Raw genomic sequence first — 19,321 nt, 5'->3', positions numbered from 1 at the left:
TTTGCACACTTACAACATCATCATGTTGCAGTTGAGATCTCCTTTCATGGGAACAAAAGGCTACACACAATAAGGCAGTCATATTGGATAAACAGTTTTGGCCTGGACCATTCATTTAACCCATATTTATTGCTAACCTACTATGTTTCAGGTCCTGGTCAGCTATGGAAGACAAAATAAACAAGACAGGGTCCATTTTTTTTCATGAAGATTATGATGCCATCAACCAAAAGAATTTCACGAGCATTCAGCTCCGTTTGGAGAACACAAAAGGAGATGGGTTTCCTGACATCTCTGGCAAAAGAGTTAGTGAAGTAAAGAATGAAGTTCAAGTGTCAGTACCTTAGTAGATAGGAAATCGTCTAAAAGGCTGGCCAGTTAAGAATTCCTGAAAGATGGTCGGGCGGTGGTGGCGCACGTCTTTAATCCCAGCTTTCAGGAGGCAGAGGCAGGCGGATCTCTGTGAGTTCAAGGCCAGTCTGGTCTACAGTTCAAGTTCCAGGACAGCCAAGGCTACACAGAGAAACCTTGTCTCAAGAAAAAAAAAAAAATTCCTGAAAGAGGAGCTGCATCTAAAAATGGATATGATAGGGAAGAGAGACTTTGGGAACTGTGAAACCTTCCCCCAGCACACATATTTCATACGAACAGGAGGGGGGATAATTACGTGTAGTTTGATGTTCTCTGTCAAGCTGTCCTACTCAGTTACTGCCCTAGTTCTTTCTGTCCTATAGTGGACTGAACAAGAACACAGCTTTTACACTTGCACACACAAAAATCAGTGTTCAGCTATTATGAGCAACTTCATTTACACAAATCACATTTATTTATTTATTAATTATTTGTGTGTATGTGCATATATGCCAGTGTGAATGCGTGGTCAGAGGGCAGTCTTGAGGAGTCCTGTCCTTCCATCCTGTGGTCCTCGGGTTTGGAAGCGAGTGCCTTTACCTGCTGGGCCATCTCATTGGTCCCTCAACTTTATAGTTTCATAGTAGTTGTTTTTGTTTGTTTGTTTGGGGGGGGTATTGTTTTCCTTAGTTTTGGAATATCCTTAGTCCAATCAGTACTCTCTGATTACAGCTAATTCTAACTTCTGTGCAAACACAATTTAGTTTGATGGAGCAGAAGTTTCTCAGTCATCTAAAACAGTTTCCCTATGAAAGTTCAGTGGAAATTCCCCTCTCCAAACCGATTCTATGAATGACTGTGATATAAACGCCATTGTTGCATGTTCACGGTGTGCCAGGAACCCTACTTAATCACTCCTCTTGAGGACTCGACTTTTGTAGTCCTGGTGCGCCGCCACAAGGTATGTTCCCTGGGAGAAAGGAACAAAAAGCACCGGAGGCTGACTACGCGGGAGGACAGCGTCTTCATCGGAAGAGCCCCGGAGGAGGGAACGGGTCCCCTCGGGGTGGAGGTTTGTCATAGGGTCTAGGGCCCATCCAAGCCCGAATAATCAACCGGCTTTATAAATATCCCAGGAGAGTGCGAGAATCACCGGGCTGTTGACTGCTTTCGAAAACCCCACACCGAGTTCCCCTACCTCAGCTGGTAGGATTTTGTCTGACAGAATTTCTAACTGCTCGAAGTCACGCCTCCTAGGAACCAGCAGCATCCGCTGGCTACGGGACGGCCATTTATAAGGGGCGGGGCCTCAGCGAAAACTATCACCCCCAGAATGCAGCGCGGAGCTTCCGGTTTCCGGCAAGAGGGCCAGAGTGAGTGTTTACACCGGCGGCTCTGTGCGGCCGGGTTCCTTCCGCGGGACGGGTGAGGGCGCTGGGACCCCTGGGCGCGCGGGGCTCTCGTGGGTCTGGAATAGCTAACTGGTCCCACAGGAGAGGTGGGGTTGCCAACAGTGTCCCTACTCACGACTTGGGTATCTGTGACCTTGGGCCAAGTGACTTGAGCTGAATCTTGATTACTGATCTGAAAATATGGATGACCATGCCTGCCCCAGGGGACAGTTGTGAGGACCGAGATCGCTGTTCGAAAACCCCAACTCCTTCCTCGCTTTAAACCGAAGGTGGACAGTGTCTTGAGGTCTGCTGGGTAGAGTCATAGCTTTTTCTTAGCCTTGGCTATACCGCAAGGGGCCTCTTTGGAGGAAGCCTTGTCTATAACAAGGGCTTGTTTTGCGTTGCCAAGCTCTTGTACCCTTTGAGTTTTTCGATTTATTTTGTGGGCATTCATATATGCCTGGCTTGGGGACGGTGAATTAGAAAAGCTCTGGTCTTGGCTTCCAAGGCTTTCAATAATGAGGGGGAGGGGCACACCTAGAGGGGAGGGGTAAGAAATTGAGAAATAAATAAGTCTTACAAGGAAAAAGCAGCAAAGAGAAAATATCTTTTTAAGGCTGGTATCTGGTAATGAAGCTGGCTGACTAGCCACTTGTCCTCAAATCTATTGATTTGTGTTGCTCTTTTGCCTTGAGGGAACAGGGAATGTGTGACCAAGAGAAGAAAAAGGGCATGGAAACTGTGTTTGTGTGGTCTTGGTAGGAGTTTGCTAAGAGGCTAAAAAGGGAAGTGAATTTACATGCAAAGACAGGAGGTGAGCAGACGTATAGATGGGGGGACAGTTTTGTTATGAAGTAGACTGACCTGTTGTTATAAGAGGGGCGGGGCTGGGTCCTTGAAGAAAGCTAGAGGGAATCAGAATGAATGGGTCTTTAATCCAGGCTGTAGAGTTCACACCTGTTCACAGAGGTACTTTGGGGTCAATGAAGGCCTTCAAAGCAGTTAAGTCATTTGTCAGAGCTGTGTTTGAAAAAATAAAACATTGGGTGGCGCCATGGATCTTTGATATGGGGAGGCCTGAAAGGCAAGGACTTGTTAAAGCTGTTGTAAAAGCTAAATCAAAAACTGAAGGTGGAAACCAGAAATCAGTGTATAAAAGAAGTGTTGGATGATCTTGCTCGAACCTCAGAACATTCCCATCAGAATGGTCTTTTATGCCCACTTTAAAGGTGAAGAAACTAAGGCATAGAGAAATTTTTTGCTGTCCACTGCAGGAGGAATAAAGAGAGGACACTAGGTTCTAGTTCTAGCTTCCTAATGTAACACCTTGTGCTTTTGTAGTGTATTGCACTGAACTTATCTTTCATTTAGCCTGGTTGCAGGAAGGGGATGAGTAGGATTTATCCTTTAACCATTAATGCCTTATTCTTTTACAGGGAGAAAGAGAGAGCGCGAAAGAGAGAGGATGTCTCTCTCAGACTGGCATCTGGCAGTGAAGCTGGCTGACCAGCCACTCGCCCCCAAATCAATTCTTCAGTTGCCAGAGACAGAACTGGGAGAATATTCGCTAGGGGCCTATAGCATTTCATTTCTAAAGCAGCTTATTGCTGGCAAGCTCCAGGAATCTGTTCCAGACCCGGAGCTGATTGGTGAGTCTTGGAGCTGGGTTGCTGCTCTGGCCTCCTCTGGGGGATGAGTTAAAAGAGTAAATTAAGGGCTTGTGATTTGTTGCTTCATAATGTTAACACTCCAGAGTAAGTTTTACATGAGTAGAAACACAAAACATATGACAGAACCATTGTTGTCCACTTTAGTCATGAGTTAGACTGACCTACTTCGTTATGATGCTCAACTATGACATCGTTGAGGTCCTTCTCTTGAGAGAGCAAAATTAGGGGTGAGTTGACCAAAGAGTTGCTGATGAGACAAGACTCCTCAATCTATCACTTAGAAGGATTTTTGTTTGCCTTAGTGGCAGCCAAACAGGAATGAGGTTGGCAAGGCATTTCTGGCGGAGGAAGGAGGGATTTAAGTCAGTTCAGTCAAATTAGATTATAAATGTAATTTAAGCTAGTCAAGGGTTCCAGCTGGTAAAAACAAAAAACATGTTTCCTATCACAGGTGGATTAGATTCATCCTTTTTGGTTGCTACATTTTTTCCATTTTTTTAGATTAAGTACCCTCTACAGTATGGAGCTTTAGAGCTCCTCTGTGGATGTATTTCTTAAATAAGCATTTGTGCTTGATAACAGTTGTTTAAAATGTTGGGTTTTATTTGTTTGTTTGTATTTGAGATAGGGTCTCACTTTGTAACCCTGACTGGCCTGGAAATCACTTTATAGACCAGGCTGGCCTGAACTCACTGCTTGCCTCAGTTTCCTCTGCTGGGATGAAAGATGTGCAACACCACACCTCGTCAAAATTGTATTTTTTGATAGCCCCACAACACACACAGGTGCTAACTGTTGCATCCAGGGCCTTGCACATGCTAGGAAAGCAGGCTGCTACTGAGCTGTACCCAAAGCCTGTTTATATGAATTTTTTTTTTAATGTGAAAGTAGGATCTTGCTAAATTGCCCAGGCTGGCCTCAAATCTGCTCAAGTATCTGGGATTACAGATGCATGTCACTGCACCTGAGAAAGTATCTTCTTTTGTATGTAAGTGGTGCATACAGCTTGAGTTCAGAACCTGAGATGGGGAAGGGGTGTCAGCACAAGGAAAACTTCTAACCACCAAGTGGATTGCACTCAAGTGGCCCTGAATAGTTTAGGCTATCTTTATTTATACTTAAACAGAGTATTTTTTTTTCTGTTTTTGTTTTTGTTTTTTTTTTTTCCTTACCAGGGTTACATGAACAGCTTTATTATTGGCTCCTATTTTTGACTTTAAGAAATACATCATGATTTAAGTAATACATTGTGATCATTATGAAAGCCCCCATTGTTCCCCTTTATGTTTCCCCAAATACACCTTCCCACTCCCCACGTAACCTTATCCTAGACACAGAGTTCAGCATTTTTGCAGGCTTAACTAAATATTGAGACAGACACATCCTGCGCTGCAGCACTTACGTCAGCTGGCAGCTACTGAGGTTACAGAAGTAAAAAGTAATAGATGTGGGCACAATGCTTTAAGGACAACATTCAAACCCAGACAATTTTTCATGTCTGTAAGATATACTTTTATACAGTTCCCTTTTCTACAAGAGATTCCATGTCTCAATCTCTCTGTAAAGGCAGACACCTTAATAAAGCACTCTTTTTCCCATCTCACTACACCATACTTCTTCCACCAATATAAGCTCCTATGTTTGGTAAAGATGGATCTATCCATCCCACATTTTGCATTGTATTTTTTCCTCTTGGAGCATGCCAGATTCTACCAATGATTCTATGCTTGGTGTCCAGGGAACTTACTCTCAACAGTTGGCACTATGTGTATTCCTGAGGCTTTCTCCGGAGTCTGTGTATGCATGCCCTGCTCTCCTTTCCAGAACTGTGAGACATGGTTAATGTTCCAGGTCTTGTTTTCTCATGTGTACCTAACTATCTCCATTGAGTCAGAAAAGTTCTCAGGATTGGGAGTTGTAGTTAGTAATTCCAGATAAGATATTTAAGAAGCATTAACCACCTGTTGAAACTTAGGGGAAAATATTTGAGAAAGAGCAGAATTTCCAGGGAAAATTATAGCTATTGCATGTGTAACTAACAGTCAAACTAAAATCACCCAAAGAATCACCAATGTAATGAGAAAGAAAAGAGCCTGCAAACCACACGAATTTTGCAGATTCCTGTGCTGTCCTGTGGACTCTTGGTCCTTGCCAAGCGAGAGTCCGTCCGTTTCCACAGGTGCCTTGCCCTGAGGAAACCATTGGACAGGTAGTCATATGCTGATCGGAGGCTAGCTGCACAGCCCCCAACATGTGTGTGCAGGCGAATAGACCAGAGCAGGATATCAGGTGTTCTCTCTCCTCTTTATTGCCTTGAGACAAGACCTCGAACTGAACCTGAGGCTTGCAGTTTGGGTTAGGCTGGATGGCCAGCAAGTTCTTGGTGTCAGCTTGCCTCTGCCCTCAGTACTGGGGTTCCAGGCACGTGTAGCCGTGCCTGGCTTTTTGTGTGGGTGCTGGGGATTCGAACCGAGGTCCTCATGCTTGCAGAGCAAGTGCTCTTCCCACTGAGCTGTTTCCCTAGCCCCTGAGAGCTGTCTAATTAAAGCTAGATTCTCAGGAGACAGAAACTAAATTGCTTTGAGAAACAAAATATAAATGGGCAGGGGTTTTTTTTTTTTTTTTTTTTTTTTTTTTGGTTTTTGTTTTTGTTTTAGATCTGATCTACTGCGGTCGGAAGCTAAAAGATGACCAGACCCTTGACTTCTATGGTATTCAGCCTGGGTCCACAGTCCATGTTCTCCGCAAATCTTGGCCCGAGCCTGATCAGAAACCTGGTAAGTGAGGGTTTGTCCTTAGTTATCATGGGCAGAGCTTCGTGATATCTCCAAGGGAAGAGCCTGTGTATTCTTGAGGTATGGTCCTGGATGCAACAAACGTTTACTGAGATGGTGATAGGAACAATCTTTATCTTTACTGGATTATGTGGAACCCACTAATAGAGTTAAGTTGTGACATTGTTACCGCCAACACCATTGTTTGTTTTTTTTCCCCCAAAACAGGGTTTCTCTGTGTAGTTTTGGTGACTGTCCTAGATCTCGCTCTGTAGCCCAGGCTGGCCTCGAACTCACAGAGATCTGCCTGGCTCTGCCTCCCCAGTGCTGGGATTAAAGGTGTGTACCACCACCACCACCACCACCACCACCACCACCACCACCCCGGCTTTATCCATTGTTTTCTAATCATGTAGGGAGTATGGGTTTATTTAAACTCTTTAGATTAACAGCTGATTTCTCAGTTAACTTTATATCCTCTTACTGTTGCTTGCTCATGAGACAAAAGCCAGAATCTTACCCTGTTTTTGTAATGCTGCAGTTTGTCCTGTGTGAGCTCATCTTCCCACCAACTCCTCAGTTGTTGGTTTGTTCAGTGAGCTAACCCTGTCGACCTGGTAATTTATTTCCAGAAAACATTCCAATAGCATTCAAGAAGCTCTGGGAAGAAACTATACAAAACTTAAAGCCTTTTTAGTTTATTAATAGAAAGTGCTGGTTGGAATTCACAACGTAGATTTGTGTTTGTGTTTTAAAAGCTTCTCCATGTATAAGTCAACATGTTAAAGAGATTAACTTTGTTAAACTAGCAGTTTGACATATTTTTATCTTGTTTGTGTCTGCTACGAGTAGTTGCCAGTTTGAAAGTTACCTTTTCAATTTTAAATGTTAAGGACAAAAACATGTTTTGTATCCATATGGGAAGTGAGACATCCAAGGATTAGTCTGACACTCACAGCCAGGCTTTGGAGTCTCACTGTTACAGGTTCACCATCATCAGATAAGGACTTTCTGAGACTGTCATGGATCAAATGAAAAGTAAGATCCTTACCATTTCTAAACAGAGACAAACATACAAGAAATTACACATCCCTTCGCCCTGGCTGATGAGAGTGACTTCTTCCTCTGCCAATTACAGTTTTCACCTTGCTATAGTTTGCCTTCCTTCTCGAATAAAGCTATTAAGAGCCTAATCATAAGATTGACCCCAGAGCAAAACTGTGTTTTCCCCAGAATCATCCATCGAAGCCCAAATCCTCTGGCTTTCCTAATACCCTCTGATTGAAATGCCTCACAGTTCTTGGGGTGTACATTCTCCTCTATGTACTGAGCATTGAACGCAGCTTGTTCAGATATAGGTCTGTCCCTCTGTTCTTCAGCTGGAGGGCATTGACTGAAAAAATTAATGGTTATGGTTTCTGCAAGCTAGTTTTTTTTTTTTTTCCTCAGCGTCTTATCACATTCTAGCATTTTATAGATGGAGAAAAAAGATTGGAAGGATACTTATTCAGGGTCACCTAATTAAAATGAGTTAGAGCTGGGATATAAATCTAGATTATTCTGGTTTAGAAGCCTTTGTGTTTTCTTCTGGCCTGGCTGCCTCTTTCCCAAAGGGTATTATATTGCAAAGACACCCAGTACTCTTAGCAGATTGTGCCTTAGGATATCCAGAGCCTTTTCCTCCTCATGTTATCTGCAGGTTTATTTTTGAAACAAGTGGAATTTTTATTGGGAGGTGAATGTAAATTTAGTTCTGAAAAGAAGTTTTTTAAATGATAGTACTTTAGATATTTTCTCCTGAAGCATTCTTCTTCTAAAAGGAGGTTGGTTTGATGCTATACTTCTGTGGTCACAGAATAACAGAGGCCGAGGGAGGAGGGTTTTTGCCTGATGGCCAGCCTGGTCTAAATAGTAAGACCCTGTCCCAAACAGTAGGAATGGAACAAACAGCAGCACCCACCCCAGAGTTGGCACTGTAACGAGGAGAACTGCCAGGCAGTCTTTTTCTGCCTGGATCACTTTGGGAGTCTCCATTGCAGGCTGCTGTTTCCTAAGGCTCTCACTTGTGTGTGTGTGTGTGTGTGTGTGTGTGTGTGTGTGTGTGTGTGTGTGTGTGTGTGTATGTGTGTGTGTGTTGAGCCAGGGCTTTGATTTTTATCACCTAGAACTTGTAATCTTTCTCCTGCTTCCAAAGGACTGGGATTAGAAGTATAGGCCACCATACTTAGCTTAAATTATTTATTTTTTATTTCTTGGCAGTGCTGGAGATCAAGTACCCCTTCTTATTATCCCATGCCTTTCCATGTATTTTCACTTAGACTTCGAAGCCCTCCTTCCAGTAAACATGTACTCTGCCTTAAGTTCCCTTCTTGGATGGTCTCCTAGGAGGTAACTTGGGCCCTAGCCTTACTTGTAGTGGTGACTAGCACCCTTAATGGCAATCTGTGTCTCTGCCCAGGACCTTAGTGTGGCATTTTATAAATATATGTTTGTATGTTGGATTTAGTCTTATAGTTTCATTTCTCCTACTACCCCAAGAATTTCTAATGGGAGACTCTTATTTTTCACCTTCTTGTGACTTGTCCAAAGCTAGAAACAAGATAAATGCTTGATTTGTTCAGTTTGTTGAATGAATAAGTTAGGTAATTTATTGTGGCATCTATTTTCCAAAGGAGACAGCCCTCATGGTCATGATATGATTGCTGTGCTGAACTCCAGGCATGCAGTTCACTTTGCTTTGAGAGTAGTGTCTGTACAGTCTGATTATGTAGCCTAGATTATCTAAGGATACCACACTACAGTGTGACCCAGGTGAACTTCCTACCTGTTCTTATACCTCAGATTCCTCCCCTGTGAAATGAGTTATGATAGTCAGGTGACCAAAGTCAGCCTGACTACTGCTAGACTTTCCTGGATATGTAGATCACAGTGTTCAGAAATCAAAAAAGAAGTTGCTGTTTGGCACATGATAAAAGTTTGTTCATCAGAGCTTTCAAGTGCCTTGTGCTTCCTTAGTCTTTACTGGGATTCTTTTTATTGTGGCTTGTTTTTTATTTATTTGTCCATTTGTGGTGCTAGGATCAAGATGGAGAGATGGATCAGAGGTTAGTAGTACTTTCTGAGGCTGGGCAGTGGTGGTGGTGGTGGTGGTGGTGGTACACACTTTTAATCCCAGCACTTGGGAGATAGAACTAGGAGGATCTCTGAGTTCGAGGCCAGCCTAGTCTACAAAGTGAGATCCAAGACAGGCAACAAAACTACACGGAGAAACCCTGTCTTGAAAAACCAAAAAAAAAAATTAGTTCTTTCTGCTCTTCCAGAGGACCCTGGTTCAATTTCCAGCATGCGCATGTAGTTCGCAACCAAATGTAACTCCAGTTCCAGGGAATCTGGTGGCCAGGCACTCTCTTGGTACACAGACATACATGTATGCAAAACACTCATACACATAATAATTAAAGGTAAGTAAATAAAAAAAAAAACCAAAGAAACCTAAAAAAAATTAGAGAAATCTAAAAGAAAATAATAAAGAAGAAAGAATTACTCAGGAGCCTGCCCCTCCTAGAAAATGCTATTCTTTATCTTGCTCCTTCCAGCCTTAGACCATATGCAGACTGACATATTTTGCATAGTGTTACCAGAGAATGCACATCCAACTTTGTGTTCTATTTCTTTCTCTTAACATATTGTGTCAGCGTAGTGCTATATCGTTAAGATGGCTTGGAGTGAACTTATTTTAAGTCCCTACGTAAGAGTCCACTGAGTTGATTATACATTCTTCCTTTTCAAATGTAAGAAATCTAGAATTCCTGCAATGCATGTTGATCAGAAAAGTCTCTTTCATGTGGCAAGATCCCCCTCTGCTGGAACTTCATTTGTTTTATGTACTGAAGATAATTTATTGAGTGTGCAAGTTTCATATTTGTGATACAGATGGGTTTCTCTGAGGTGGAGGGTGAGGAGGGAGGGACTCTGTAGACCAAGTTGCACCCCGACAAATGCTGAAACGATGTGACCACATCTGTGGGAATGGCAGAGCCCGGGCTGTGGGGTAACTACGTGTTTTGTCCTCTAGAACCTGTGGACAAAGTGGCTGCCCTGAGGGAGTTCCGGGTGCTGCACAGCGCCCTGCAGAGCAGCTCCTCCTACAGAGAGGCGGTGAGTTCCGGCAGGAGGTGATGTGAACACTGGCCGTCGTTCAGCTTGGGAGCTGACAGCACATTGCCACGGCAACCAAGAGTTCCTCTGGGAGGTTTTGTTTTTGTTTTTTCGAGAAAGGGTTTCTCTGTATAGTTTTGGTGCCTGTCCTGGAACTCACTCTGTAGCCCAGGCTGGCCTCGAACTCACAGAGATCCGCCTGCCTCTGCCTCCTGAGTGCTGGCATTAAAGGCTTGTGCCACCACTGCCCAGCTTCCTCTGGGAGTTTTTGCCATGTCTGTGGGCCTGAGTAGAATCGTGTCTTTCCTCAAAGAGCCTGTCTCAGTAAGGCATTGGCTGTTGATTCCCAATGATGATAATTGCACAACCTCTCAGGCTGGCCTTGTGGACTGAATATGGTTACTGCTACAGAATCCATACGCTTTTGCTGATGGGACTTGATCTTTGATGTTGATGAACTGCCTATCACCTCTTAAGCATGGATTTCCCCAATGGAGAAATGAGCCATTGACAGGCAGAATTAATACAGCTGTGAACTTCCTTTCTTATGTATGCCGGTGTAAAGTAGTCATTGTATGGAGATTGGAAGGGGCTTTGGGGACCTGGAGAAATTGTTATTGGGCTTGTGATGAGAGCATTTGTTTTAGAAGTATCTGAAGTATAGGGATGGTGGTGAGGAACTACAGAGACGGTGGTCCATTGTAGTCGTGTGTATACAAGCATTCGGAAGGGAGTGTGGGCACTTGATGACTGTATGGCACTAGTTGGAATGCTAAGCCATCCCTGTTTCTCCTGCAGGTCTTTAAGATGCTCAGCAATAAAGAGTCTCTGGATCAGATCATTGTGGCCACTCCAGGCCTCAGCAGTGATCCCATTGCTTTAGGTAAGTACAAGAAAAGATTTGAAGAAATGTGAGGTTTTGGAAGAGGAGAAAACTAGAAGCAAAAGAGGGCTTTGAAGAAGCACTGCTCTTGAGGGATGAGGGAACATAACCAAGTTCATTCCACGAACCTAGCCCCTAAGGGCTCTAAGTCCTTCAGTGTGGCAACTCTGTGTGGCCTAAGTGCAGGAGAATGGGGAGCAGGGAGCATTCCCACTGCAACAAGATACCCTTGACTTTCGTTTCTGCCTTTCTTGGGAGGGCTGGTTTGGGGTTCCGTTGAGTTGCTTGCTTTGAGACTTAATGCTGCTGTTTCCCTCTGGATCTGGCCAGATTTCAGCTGCCTAAGAGAAATCTTGGTCTCTTCCAGGGGTTCTCCAGGACAAGGACCTCTTCTCTGTCTTTGCTGATCCCAACATGCTGGATACGTAAGTAAAGTACCATTCCTCACGTGGTCAGGCTAGAAACCTGGTCATTGCCTGGAATCTCTTCTTGGAAGTCAGTTCAGTCTGCCACCGGGTCTGCTTTTGAAATGTGTCAAGATGTAAGGAACAGCAGGGGCTGCTTAAGGAATAGAAAAGCCCAAGGCAGGGGCACATAAAGTATGTCACGATGAAGCAGTGTGGTGAGGGAGGGACGGAGGGAGGGGGAGAGAGAGAGCGCGCTTAGTGTGCTTAGTGTGCCGGGTGGATTTCATGTAGTAAATGTCAGGGATTGTAAGCTAGGGAAAGAAGACATAGGTATATAGGACCATAAAAATGTTAGAGCTGGAAGGACATTAGTGGCCGTGTCCCCTTATTTTGCAAGTGAAGAAATTAACCCAGATCTAGGAAGAGAAAGGAGTTGTCAGAAGCTGTCCACTGTATAGGAAGTTGTGTCTGGACCCAGCTCTTAAGCCCGAGCCTACCAAACTGCATTTCCATTTCCCATGGTGGCTTGCCTGTAGTTTTGCTTTTTGGTCTGTGTGATGGATTTTCCGTGGATTTCAAAAGTGGAGCCTTTCTAACATTGCTAAGGGCAGATCAGCAGGATGACAAAACTTCCTGGCAAAAGATGCTGAAGAATGGGCTAAGTGTGGGGCACTTACTTATAATCCCAGAACTCTGGAGGCATAGCTACTCACAATAAATCTGAGGCCATCTTGGCCTAGAGAGCAAGTTCTAAGCCAGCCAGAGCTATAGAGTGAGGCCCTATCTCAAAGCCCAAACCCAAACTAGAATGAAGCAAAATCACATTGAAGACTAAGGGATTAAGGGAAGGCCTGGGTAGCTCTGTTTTAAGGGTCACCCATACTGTCATGGAAAAGGGTGCTCTTTCCTTAGTCATTTTTTTTTTTTATCCCTCTTCTAGATTGGTGCCTGCTCACCCAGCCCTGGTCAATGCCATCATCCTGGTTCTGCACTCGGTAGCAGGCAGCACCCCAATGCCAGGAGCTGACTCCTCTTCCCGAAGCATGCCCTCCAGCTCGTACCGGGATATGCCAGGTGAGGCCCTCAGGAACTGGTAGTGGCCCAGGGATTTGCTTTACTCAGCAGCTATGTATAGTGTTGGCATAGGGCGTGAGTCAGGAAGTGCATCTGTCCTGTAATTTTCCAAGGGGAGAGATGAAATATGAATTTAGAGCGTAACTCGAGCTGAGATCTGGAGCTGCGCCGGTGCCTTTCTGTTCTTCCTCCTGGAATCTGTTCACTCTCCTGCAGGTGGCTTCCTGTTTGACGGGCTCTCGGATGAAGAGGACGACTTTCACCCAGTGAGTGGCATGGCAGCCTGCCCCTTGGGAGAGATGGTCCTGGAAACCAGCTTCTCCTTAGGACCTGCCATTTCCAAGGCTGGGAAGTGGTCACAAGGACCTTTAGGGGCCAAGGCCATGTATTATTATTCCTTTTAAAAGGAGGGACCTTAGGAAGTCTTCCTGGGAACTGTGGGAGCATGGGTGTGGTTCTTTTATCCTAATTCTGGATGCTTCTTTTTTTCCAGAGCACCCGGTCTACGCCTTCTAGCAGTACACCCAGCTCCCGCCCGGCCTCCCTGGGGTACAGTGGAGCTGCTGGGCCCCGCCCCATCACCCAGAGTGAGCTGGCCACTGCCCTGGCCCTGGCCAGTACTCCAGAGAGCAGCTCTCACACACCAACTCCTGGCACCCAGGTATGGAGAGAGTTGGGAACCTTAAGTCCAGGCTGCCAAAAGCAAGACTCCCTGCAGTAGATAAGATTTACCTTTACTACCCCTGGTGCTAGATCTTTTTGCACTAAATCCTGGGGCCTGGTGGGGATTTCTCAACTGTGGTTCAGGTGACTCCCTTTTTCACTTACTTGCCTTTAGGACTCACAAGTCCAGTTTTAGCACAAGCCTGGTTGTTCCCTCTTCCTTATCCCCAATAGGGACTAGATATCACTGGAGTAAGGTTCTTGCTGATGATTTGTTCTGTCTCCAAAGCTACCTCTGTCAATACTGGGGTTCTAGATTGGGCCTGGGGTCTCAGAGTCCTTTTCCCTGGAGTAAAAGATATGTTCACATAGATTGCTTTTAGGTACCCCATAATATAGTGTGGTTGTCTCATAACAGACCCCTGTTGGTAGGCAGGAGTAATGTGCAGTCATGTGGCAACACTGACTGTCGCTGGGAAGCCGAGGTGGCTGTGAGCAATGCTGACTGTCTGTTTGAATCCAGGGCCATTCTTCAGGCACCTCGCCGATGTCCTCTGGTGTCCAGTCAGGAACGCCCATCACCAATGATCTTTTTAGTCAAGCCCTCCAGCATGCCCTGCAGGCCTCTGGGCAGCCCAGCCTTCAGGTGAGTCTCTACACTTTCAGGTTTCATGTAGTCTCCTAGTTTGGCATACTGAGCCTTTTTCTGCACACTGGAGGAACACCAGGGGCAAATGAATGGCAGCGTGACAGGTGAGCCTTCCCAGAAAGGCAGTTATTCTTGTGACTTCTCATTCTTGCCTGAGTGACTGTGGCCTGACTCCTGTGATCATGAGGAAATTTCGTGCTTTTTTTTTTTTTTTCTGAGACAGGGTTTCTCTGTGTAGCTTTGTGGAGCCTGTCCTGGAACTCCAGACCAGGCTGGCCTCGAACTCACAGAGATCCGCCTGCCTCCCAAGTGCTGAGATTAAAGACGTGTGCCACCACTGCCTGGCAAGGAAGTTTTAGTTAATCATTCATTCAGTGAGCATTGACTGGGCAGTGAGCACACATATTATTGGGACTAGGTTGAGCTGCTGGAGCTCAAAGCGAACCTCTTTCTTGTTCTTGCCATGGAAGGGTGCCATGCAGGCACACATTTGGGAAACATCTTGGTGAGAAGCTCGCTGTTTGGGGTAAGGGCCTGGGTCCAGCAGAACTGAGAGAGGCTTAAGGTGATTGATAGAGCTAAGTTTGGTAAGCTAGGTAGGGAATGGGTTGTTTGTGATGGAGAGGGGATGATTTCCAGACAGAGGCAACTGCCTGATGGAGCAGACATGTATAGGTGTGTGTGATATATAGTTAGAAGTCAGTGTTGGCATAGAACATCCTGAGATAGGTTCAGAGAAAGAGAGTAGAAGCCTAGGTGTAAGGGGCTTGAATGCCAGTCCAAGGAGGTTAGATTTGATCTGGAAGTTATTAGAAGTCCTTAGAAGCTTTAAAGACAAAAGGTCACCCTAGCAGCTAAGTGGAGCATCAAAGTGTTAGCATTCTATCTTACACCTTCAAGTATGAGCTGTTTGCTTTATGCCTGCTTCATAGTGAGTCTGTGGGGGAAGCATCATTCTGAAATTTCTTTGGGTCCCACAGCTATGAAGTCGTAAAACCAGGGCACAAGCCTACGTGGTTTTCATGATTGCATGTGGTACTCATGGGCAGTGCAAGTGATTGGACGGCCTGGGTTTGCTTCAGTTTCATCTCCAGCCAAATGCCTGTTCCCTGGGCTCCAAAGCTCTGGGCTCTCACTGGCTCTGCCTGGCCTAAAGCGAAGCTGAGATGGCGTGTGTGCATTTCTCTACCGTCCGTAGCCTTACCCCTGTTTGCCTCTGCATTTCTCCCCACTGCCTTCTCCTCATGTGTGCAGTTTCCCGTAAGTTATACATTTCCTTTCTGTGACGAGGTAGGCAGTCATGAACAGGGAAAGCTGCTCATGGCTGAAATTCAGAGTCTAAGAGCCATTATATACAGTCTTTCTAAATTTTGAGTTTGTCAAAGTGAAAATTCATTCCTGGAAAACCAAAGCCAAAAAATCAACAGCAAGCTGGGTGGTGGTGGCGCATGCCTTTTAATTCCAGCACTCAGGAGGCAGAGCCAGGCAGATCTCTGTGAGCTTGAGGTGATCCAGAGTGAGATCCAGGACAGGCTCCAAAGCTACACAGAGAAACTCTGTCTTGAAAAACAAACAAAACAACAACAAAAAATTCAACAGCAAAACCCAAGCAAAGTCTTAAGGCTGACAAGTTGTAACCCTATCAGACATGTGGCACATCCTCCTGAAATAAAGCAACTTCAGACCCACCACTTCCTAGAAAAGTGGGAAAGGGTATGAATAGACTATTCACTGAAAAGGAAGTATGGCTGTATGCACACAGAGTTCCTTGTGGTGGTAATCTAATTGTACAGAATTATTATTTTGATTGTATGTTAATAAATAAAGTTGTCTGGGGGTCAGAGCTATTAGAGCCATAGCAAGAGTGTGGCGGTGGTGGCACACGCCTTTAATCCCATAGATATCTGTGTGTTCAGGGTCAGAGCTATTAGAGCCATAGCAAGAGTGTGGCGGTGGTGGCACACGCCTTTAATCCCATAGATATCTGTGTGTTCAGGGTCAGAGCTATTAGAGCCATAGCAAGAGTGTGGCGGTGGTGGCACACGCCTTTAATCCCATAAGATCTCTGTGTGTTCAGGGATACAGTCAGCATTGGAGACATATACCTTTAAGACCTAGGGGGCTGTACATTCAGACAGTGACGAGGCAGTCATGTGTTTGGGTTTACAACCAATGAGAAGGCAGAACAACATACTATAAAAAAACGAACTGACAGGAAGTAGGGCTCTTTTCGCGAAGCTGGGACAGCAGGAGGAAGGGTGAGATTTTAGCTCTGAGCTCTGACCTCTCGGCTTTCTCTTTTACATTGTTTCTGTGTTTCTTATTTAATAAGACGGTTGGTTACATCTACAGTTCCTAGCAGTCCTATTTCTCCGAAACTGCCCTGGAGATGTTTGTGTATAGAAAATGATAATTTCACAACACTGAAAGAGTCACAGCAGCATTGTTTGAAATGGCAGAAAATTGCAGACAGTCAACTGGGAGCTGGACTATTATTATGTGCTTACTAAATAAGTTTTTGTATTAAGGCATGGTGGTACACTGTGATCTCAACACTTAAAAAGTTGAGTTAGGAATATTATGAGTTGGTGACTAGCCAACTTGACACAGTCTGGAGTCATCAGAAAGGAGGGGACCTCAATTGAGAAATTCTTCCATAAGATCCAGCTATACACAAGCCTGTGGAACATTTTCTTATTTAGTGATTGATGGGGGAAGGGCTCAGCCCACTGTGGATGGTTCCATCCCTGGGCTGGTGGTCCTGGATTCTATAAGAAAGCAGGCTGAGCAAGCCATGAAGAGTAAGCCAGTAAACAGCACCCCTCCATGGCCTCTGCATCAGCTCCTGCCTCCAGGTTCCTGCCCTGTTGGAGTTCCTACTCTGGCTTTCCTCAGTGATGGATTTAAAAGGTTTTTGGAATTTAGACATTGAGTAATCTGTGCTTTTTCTTTACTGTAAAGCTTCATTTGTTCTCTTTACCTTTAAGTGTATCTTCAGTCTTCCTAAAGCACCTGTGGTATGGCCTTGAGCATCAGTAGTTTTGCTGTGGGTCTCCTCTCTTCCTGTCTGTCCTGAAAACAACCTCTATGTCTGACTGTTCCATCTGGAGCCCGGCTAACACCTTTGCCTGCCCTGTCTTTCCACAGAGCCAGTGGCAGCCTCAGCTGCAGCAGTTGCGTGACATGGGCATCCAGGATGACGAACTGAGCCTCCGTGCCCTTCAGGCCACTGGAGGGGATATCCAAGCAGCCCTGGAGCTGATCTTTGCTGGAGGAGCCCCATGAACTTCTAGTACCCGAGTGCCTAGCAAGTTGCAGAGGCGATTCCTAGAAGGAGACACTTGTAAAGTTGCCTCCAGCTCCCCCCACCCTCCCAATATATCTGATGGTCTACTCACATGCTGTGTCCAATGCTTGACCTTTCTGTTGATCTCAACTGGTGGGAACAGCTGGGCAAACGAGATGTATGGTTTTGGTGCCGTGGCATCAGGGGTCAGGTTGACACCCCTCCCCGCTTGGTTTGGGCCCTGGGTAGGAGGTTTCAGACCAGTGTCATGGGGTACTGTGTAATACTCATGTTCACCTTAGAGACAAGTCCCTGGCAGTAGCACCCATGTGATCTGGTGCTTTAGAGCCTGAGGCTGGAGCCAGGCTGCAATCCAGTTTTCATAGTAGCTGCTGAGTTACAGTTAAGTCCAGAAGAGACTACCACTTGTGATGAAAGGCTAGAGAGTGACCAGACAGATTCTGGGTGTGGCAGGAGAGAATATTTGTCAAATGATTCCATGTCCCTACACTGGCTGTGTCTTTGCAAACCTCCTTTGAAGTATGTTCTGTAATCCAGGACTCAAATTGTTTCAGGAAGTGTGTCCCTTTCCTGTGTCCTAAAGGCATAAAGACAAGAGCAGTTAAGAAAAATGCTAACAAGACCAGGACAAGCAGAGCTGAGCTTTAATATTGAAGATCTTATAATGTATATTATTGGAGACAGCTGCTGCTCATCTGTCTGTGCTCTCGTTCCACTTGACAGCGTTCCCTGGGGCATTTCCTGCAGCATTGTAGACTTGTCCAAGTTGACCAAGTGGGCTTCGTGTGCTTCTCATCTGTTTGGGAAAACGTCTTTGCTGTCAGTGGTGCTTGGACTCACTTGGAACTGATGTGGGTGGGCAGGAGCTCAGAGGGCTGTCCCTGCCTTGGCCTTGGCACACGTTCCATTCACACCATCTCCAGTCCTGGCCATTTGGCTCCTGCTTGTCTCCTCTTGGGAAAGAAAGTTTTCCATGAATGTATCCATAATCTTTTTTACCACAAGAAGCCATATGGAACTGGTCTGTGCCATATTTCTCCACCAGTACAGTTTTAGTTATTTGGTAATTCCATGTGTCCCTTTGAACTACCATCCTGATTTTGGTCCCCAGCACATCCTGTTCTGTATAACCTTTATATTAGTGATAGTCATAAGGGGAGGTGCTCAGAAGAACACAGTATTTAAGAGATGCCCTCAGCAGCCCGTTCTTTATCTACTCTGCAAAATTTTTGAAGTTTCCACATTTCCTTCATGATCCTGGGGTTGATGTTGAGAGTATTTGCATTGGGAGAAAAGACTCAGAACTCTCCAGGCTCCTGGATGTCAAGCCTTTTGTGCCTCAGTGATCTGCCTGGAGCTCTGCTTTGTGGTTGGCAGTGAAGACCTGCAAGCTCTATTTGAGCCCAATATCTCTCACTCTGGTAGAAACAAAGACTCAGGTCCAGTGGTGGTCTAACGGGGCTGACCCAGCCCCTCCGGTCCACTGCTCAAGCTTGCCTGGAGCTGCTCTGTTCTGTGGCAGCCTACTCTGCCAGGCTCCTGAGCTCACTCACCCCATTCTGCTGCAGAACCCTTGGATGTCCTTGCTCTCTCTGGAACAACTCCTGGTACCTGTTACCCAGCTTCCCAGAATTGAGCTGAACGGTTTCCCCTGTTTATCGGGTCTTTCCTCCATGGGCTTGGCACATTGGCTTTGCTTCCTGTAGTCATATTTTAAACAGTACGTGTTGGGCCTGAAAAGTGCCCCCTCTGAGTCTGGGGCTTTCCATGGGCTGAGGATGCCTTCCTTGCCATTGTGCTTTGCTCTTTCAACAAACAGTGAGCCTCTGAGTTGTATAAACGTGGTGGCTTTCTTGCTCATGAAGAACTGTTCTAGTGCTAAGACAGACAGGCCTTGCCCACTAAACCCTGATGAAAGCTGGGCCAGGCACGTCCAAGGTTGCGGTGGACAACTCATGGGGAAGGGAGCTCACTTAGGAGTATGTGTGTGA

The 19,321-nt window shown here is 45.5% G+C and overlaps 1 protein-coding gene and 1 long non-coding RNA gene across 4 annotated transcripts; one reads left to right on the top strand and one right to left on the bottom strand.

The window, feature by feature from the left end:
• Positions 1-822: 822 nt before the first annotated feature.
• Positions 823-1,635, bottom strand: LOC119088316. Its single transcript, XR_005091942.1, has 2 exons — positions 1,550-1,635; positions 823-1,321 (listed from the first exon to the last, which is right to left on the bottom strand). It is a non-coding gene; the product is annotated as an uncharacterized LOC119088316 (long non-coding RNA).
• A 12-nt stretch (positions 1,636-1,647) lies between these two features.
• On the top strand, positions 1,648-17,422 carry Ubl7 (ubiquitin like 7). Of its 3 annotated transcripts, none has more exons than XM_028865108.2 (11): positions 1,648-1,724; positions 3,182-3,394; positions 6,073-6,192; positions 10,265-10,347; positions 11,146-11,230; positions 11,598-11,655; positions 12,578-12,711; positions 12,928-12,977; positions 13,205-13,372; positions 13,898-14,020; positions 17,171-17,422. In XM_028865108.2, exons 1-11 carry the CDS (start codon positions 1,685-1,687, stop codon positions 17,306-17,308), a joined length of 1,212 nt encoding a protein of 403 aa, XP_028720941.1. In that variant the 5' UTR covers positions 1,648-1,684; the 3' UTR covers positions 17,309-17,422. The 3 variants fall into 3 exon arrangements, with proteins under 3 accessions (XP_028720941.1, XP_028720943.1, XP_028720942.1); XM_028865110.2 differs by having other exon boundaries at positions 1,674-1,776; XM_028865109.2 differs by lacking the exon at positions 1,648-1,724 and adding an exon at positions 1,803-2,049.
• The last annotated feature ends 1,899 nt before the right edge of the window (positions 17,423-19,321 follow it).

This window comes from Peromyscus leucopus, chromosome 7 (genome assembly GCF_004664715.2).
Source record: "Peromyscus leucopus breed LL Stock chromosome 7, UCI_PerLeu_2.1, whole genome shotgun sequence".
NCBI lineage: Eukaryota > Metazoa > Chordata > Mammalia > Rodentia > Cricetidae > Peromyscus > Peromyscus leucopus.
This window is presented reverse-complemented; position numbering and strand designations above follow the sequence as displayed.

Excerpts from the sequence above, each read along its gene's own strand:
- Ubl7 (XM_028865108.2), top strand. The coding sequence starts at position 1,685 with ATGCAGCGCGGAGCTTCCGGTTTCCGGCAAGAGGGCCAGA. Across the intron at positions 6,193-10,264 it reads CGAGCCTGATCAGAAACCTG|AACCTGTGGACAAAGTGGCT; the intron begins GTAAGTGAGGGT and ends TTTGTCCTCTAG. Across the intron at positions 14,021-17,170 it reads CTGGGCAGCCCAGCCTTCAG|AGCCAGTGGCAGCCTCAGCT; the intron begins GTGAGTCTCTAC and ends GTCTTTCCACAG.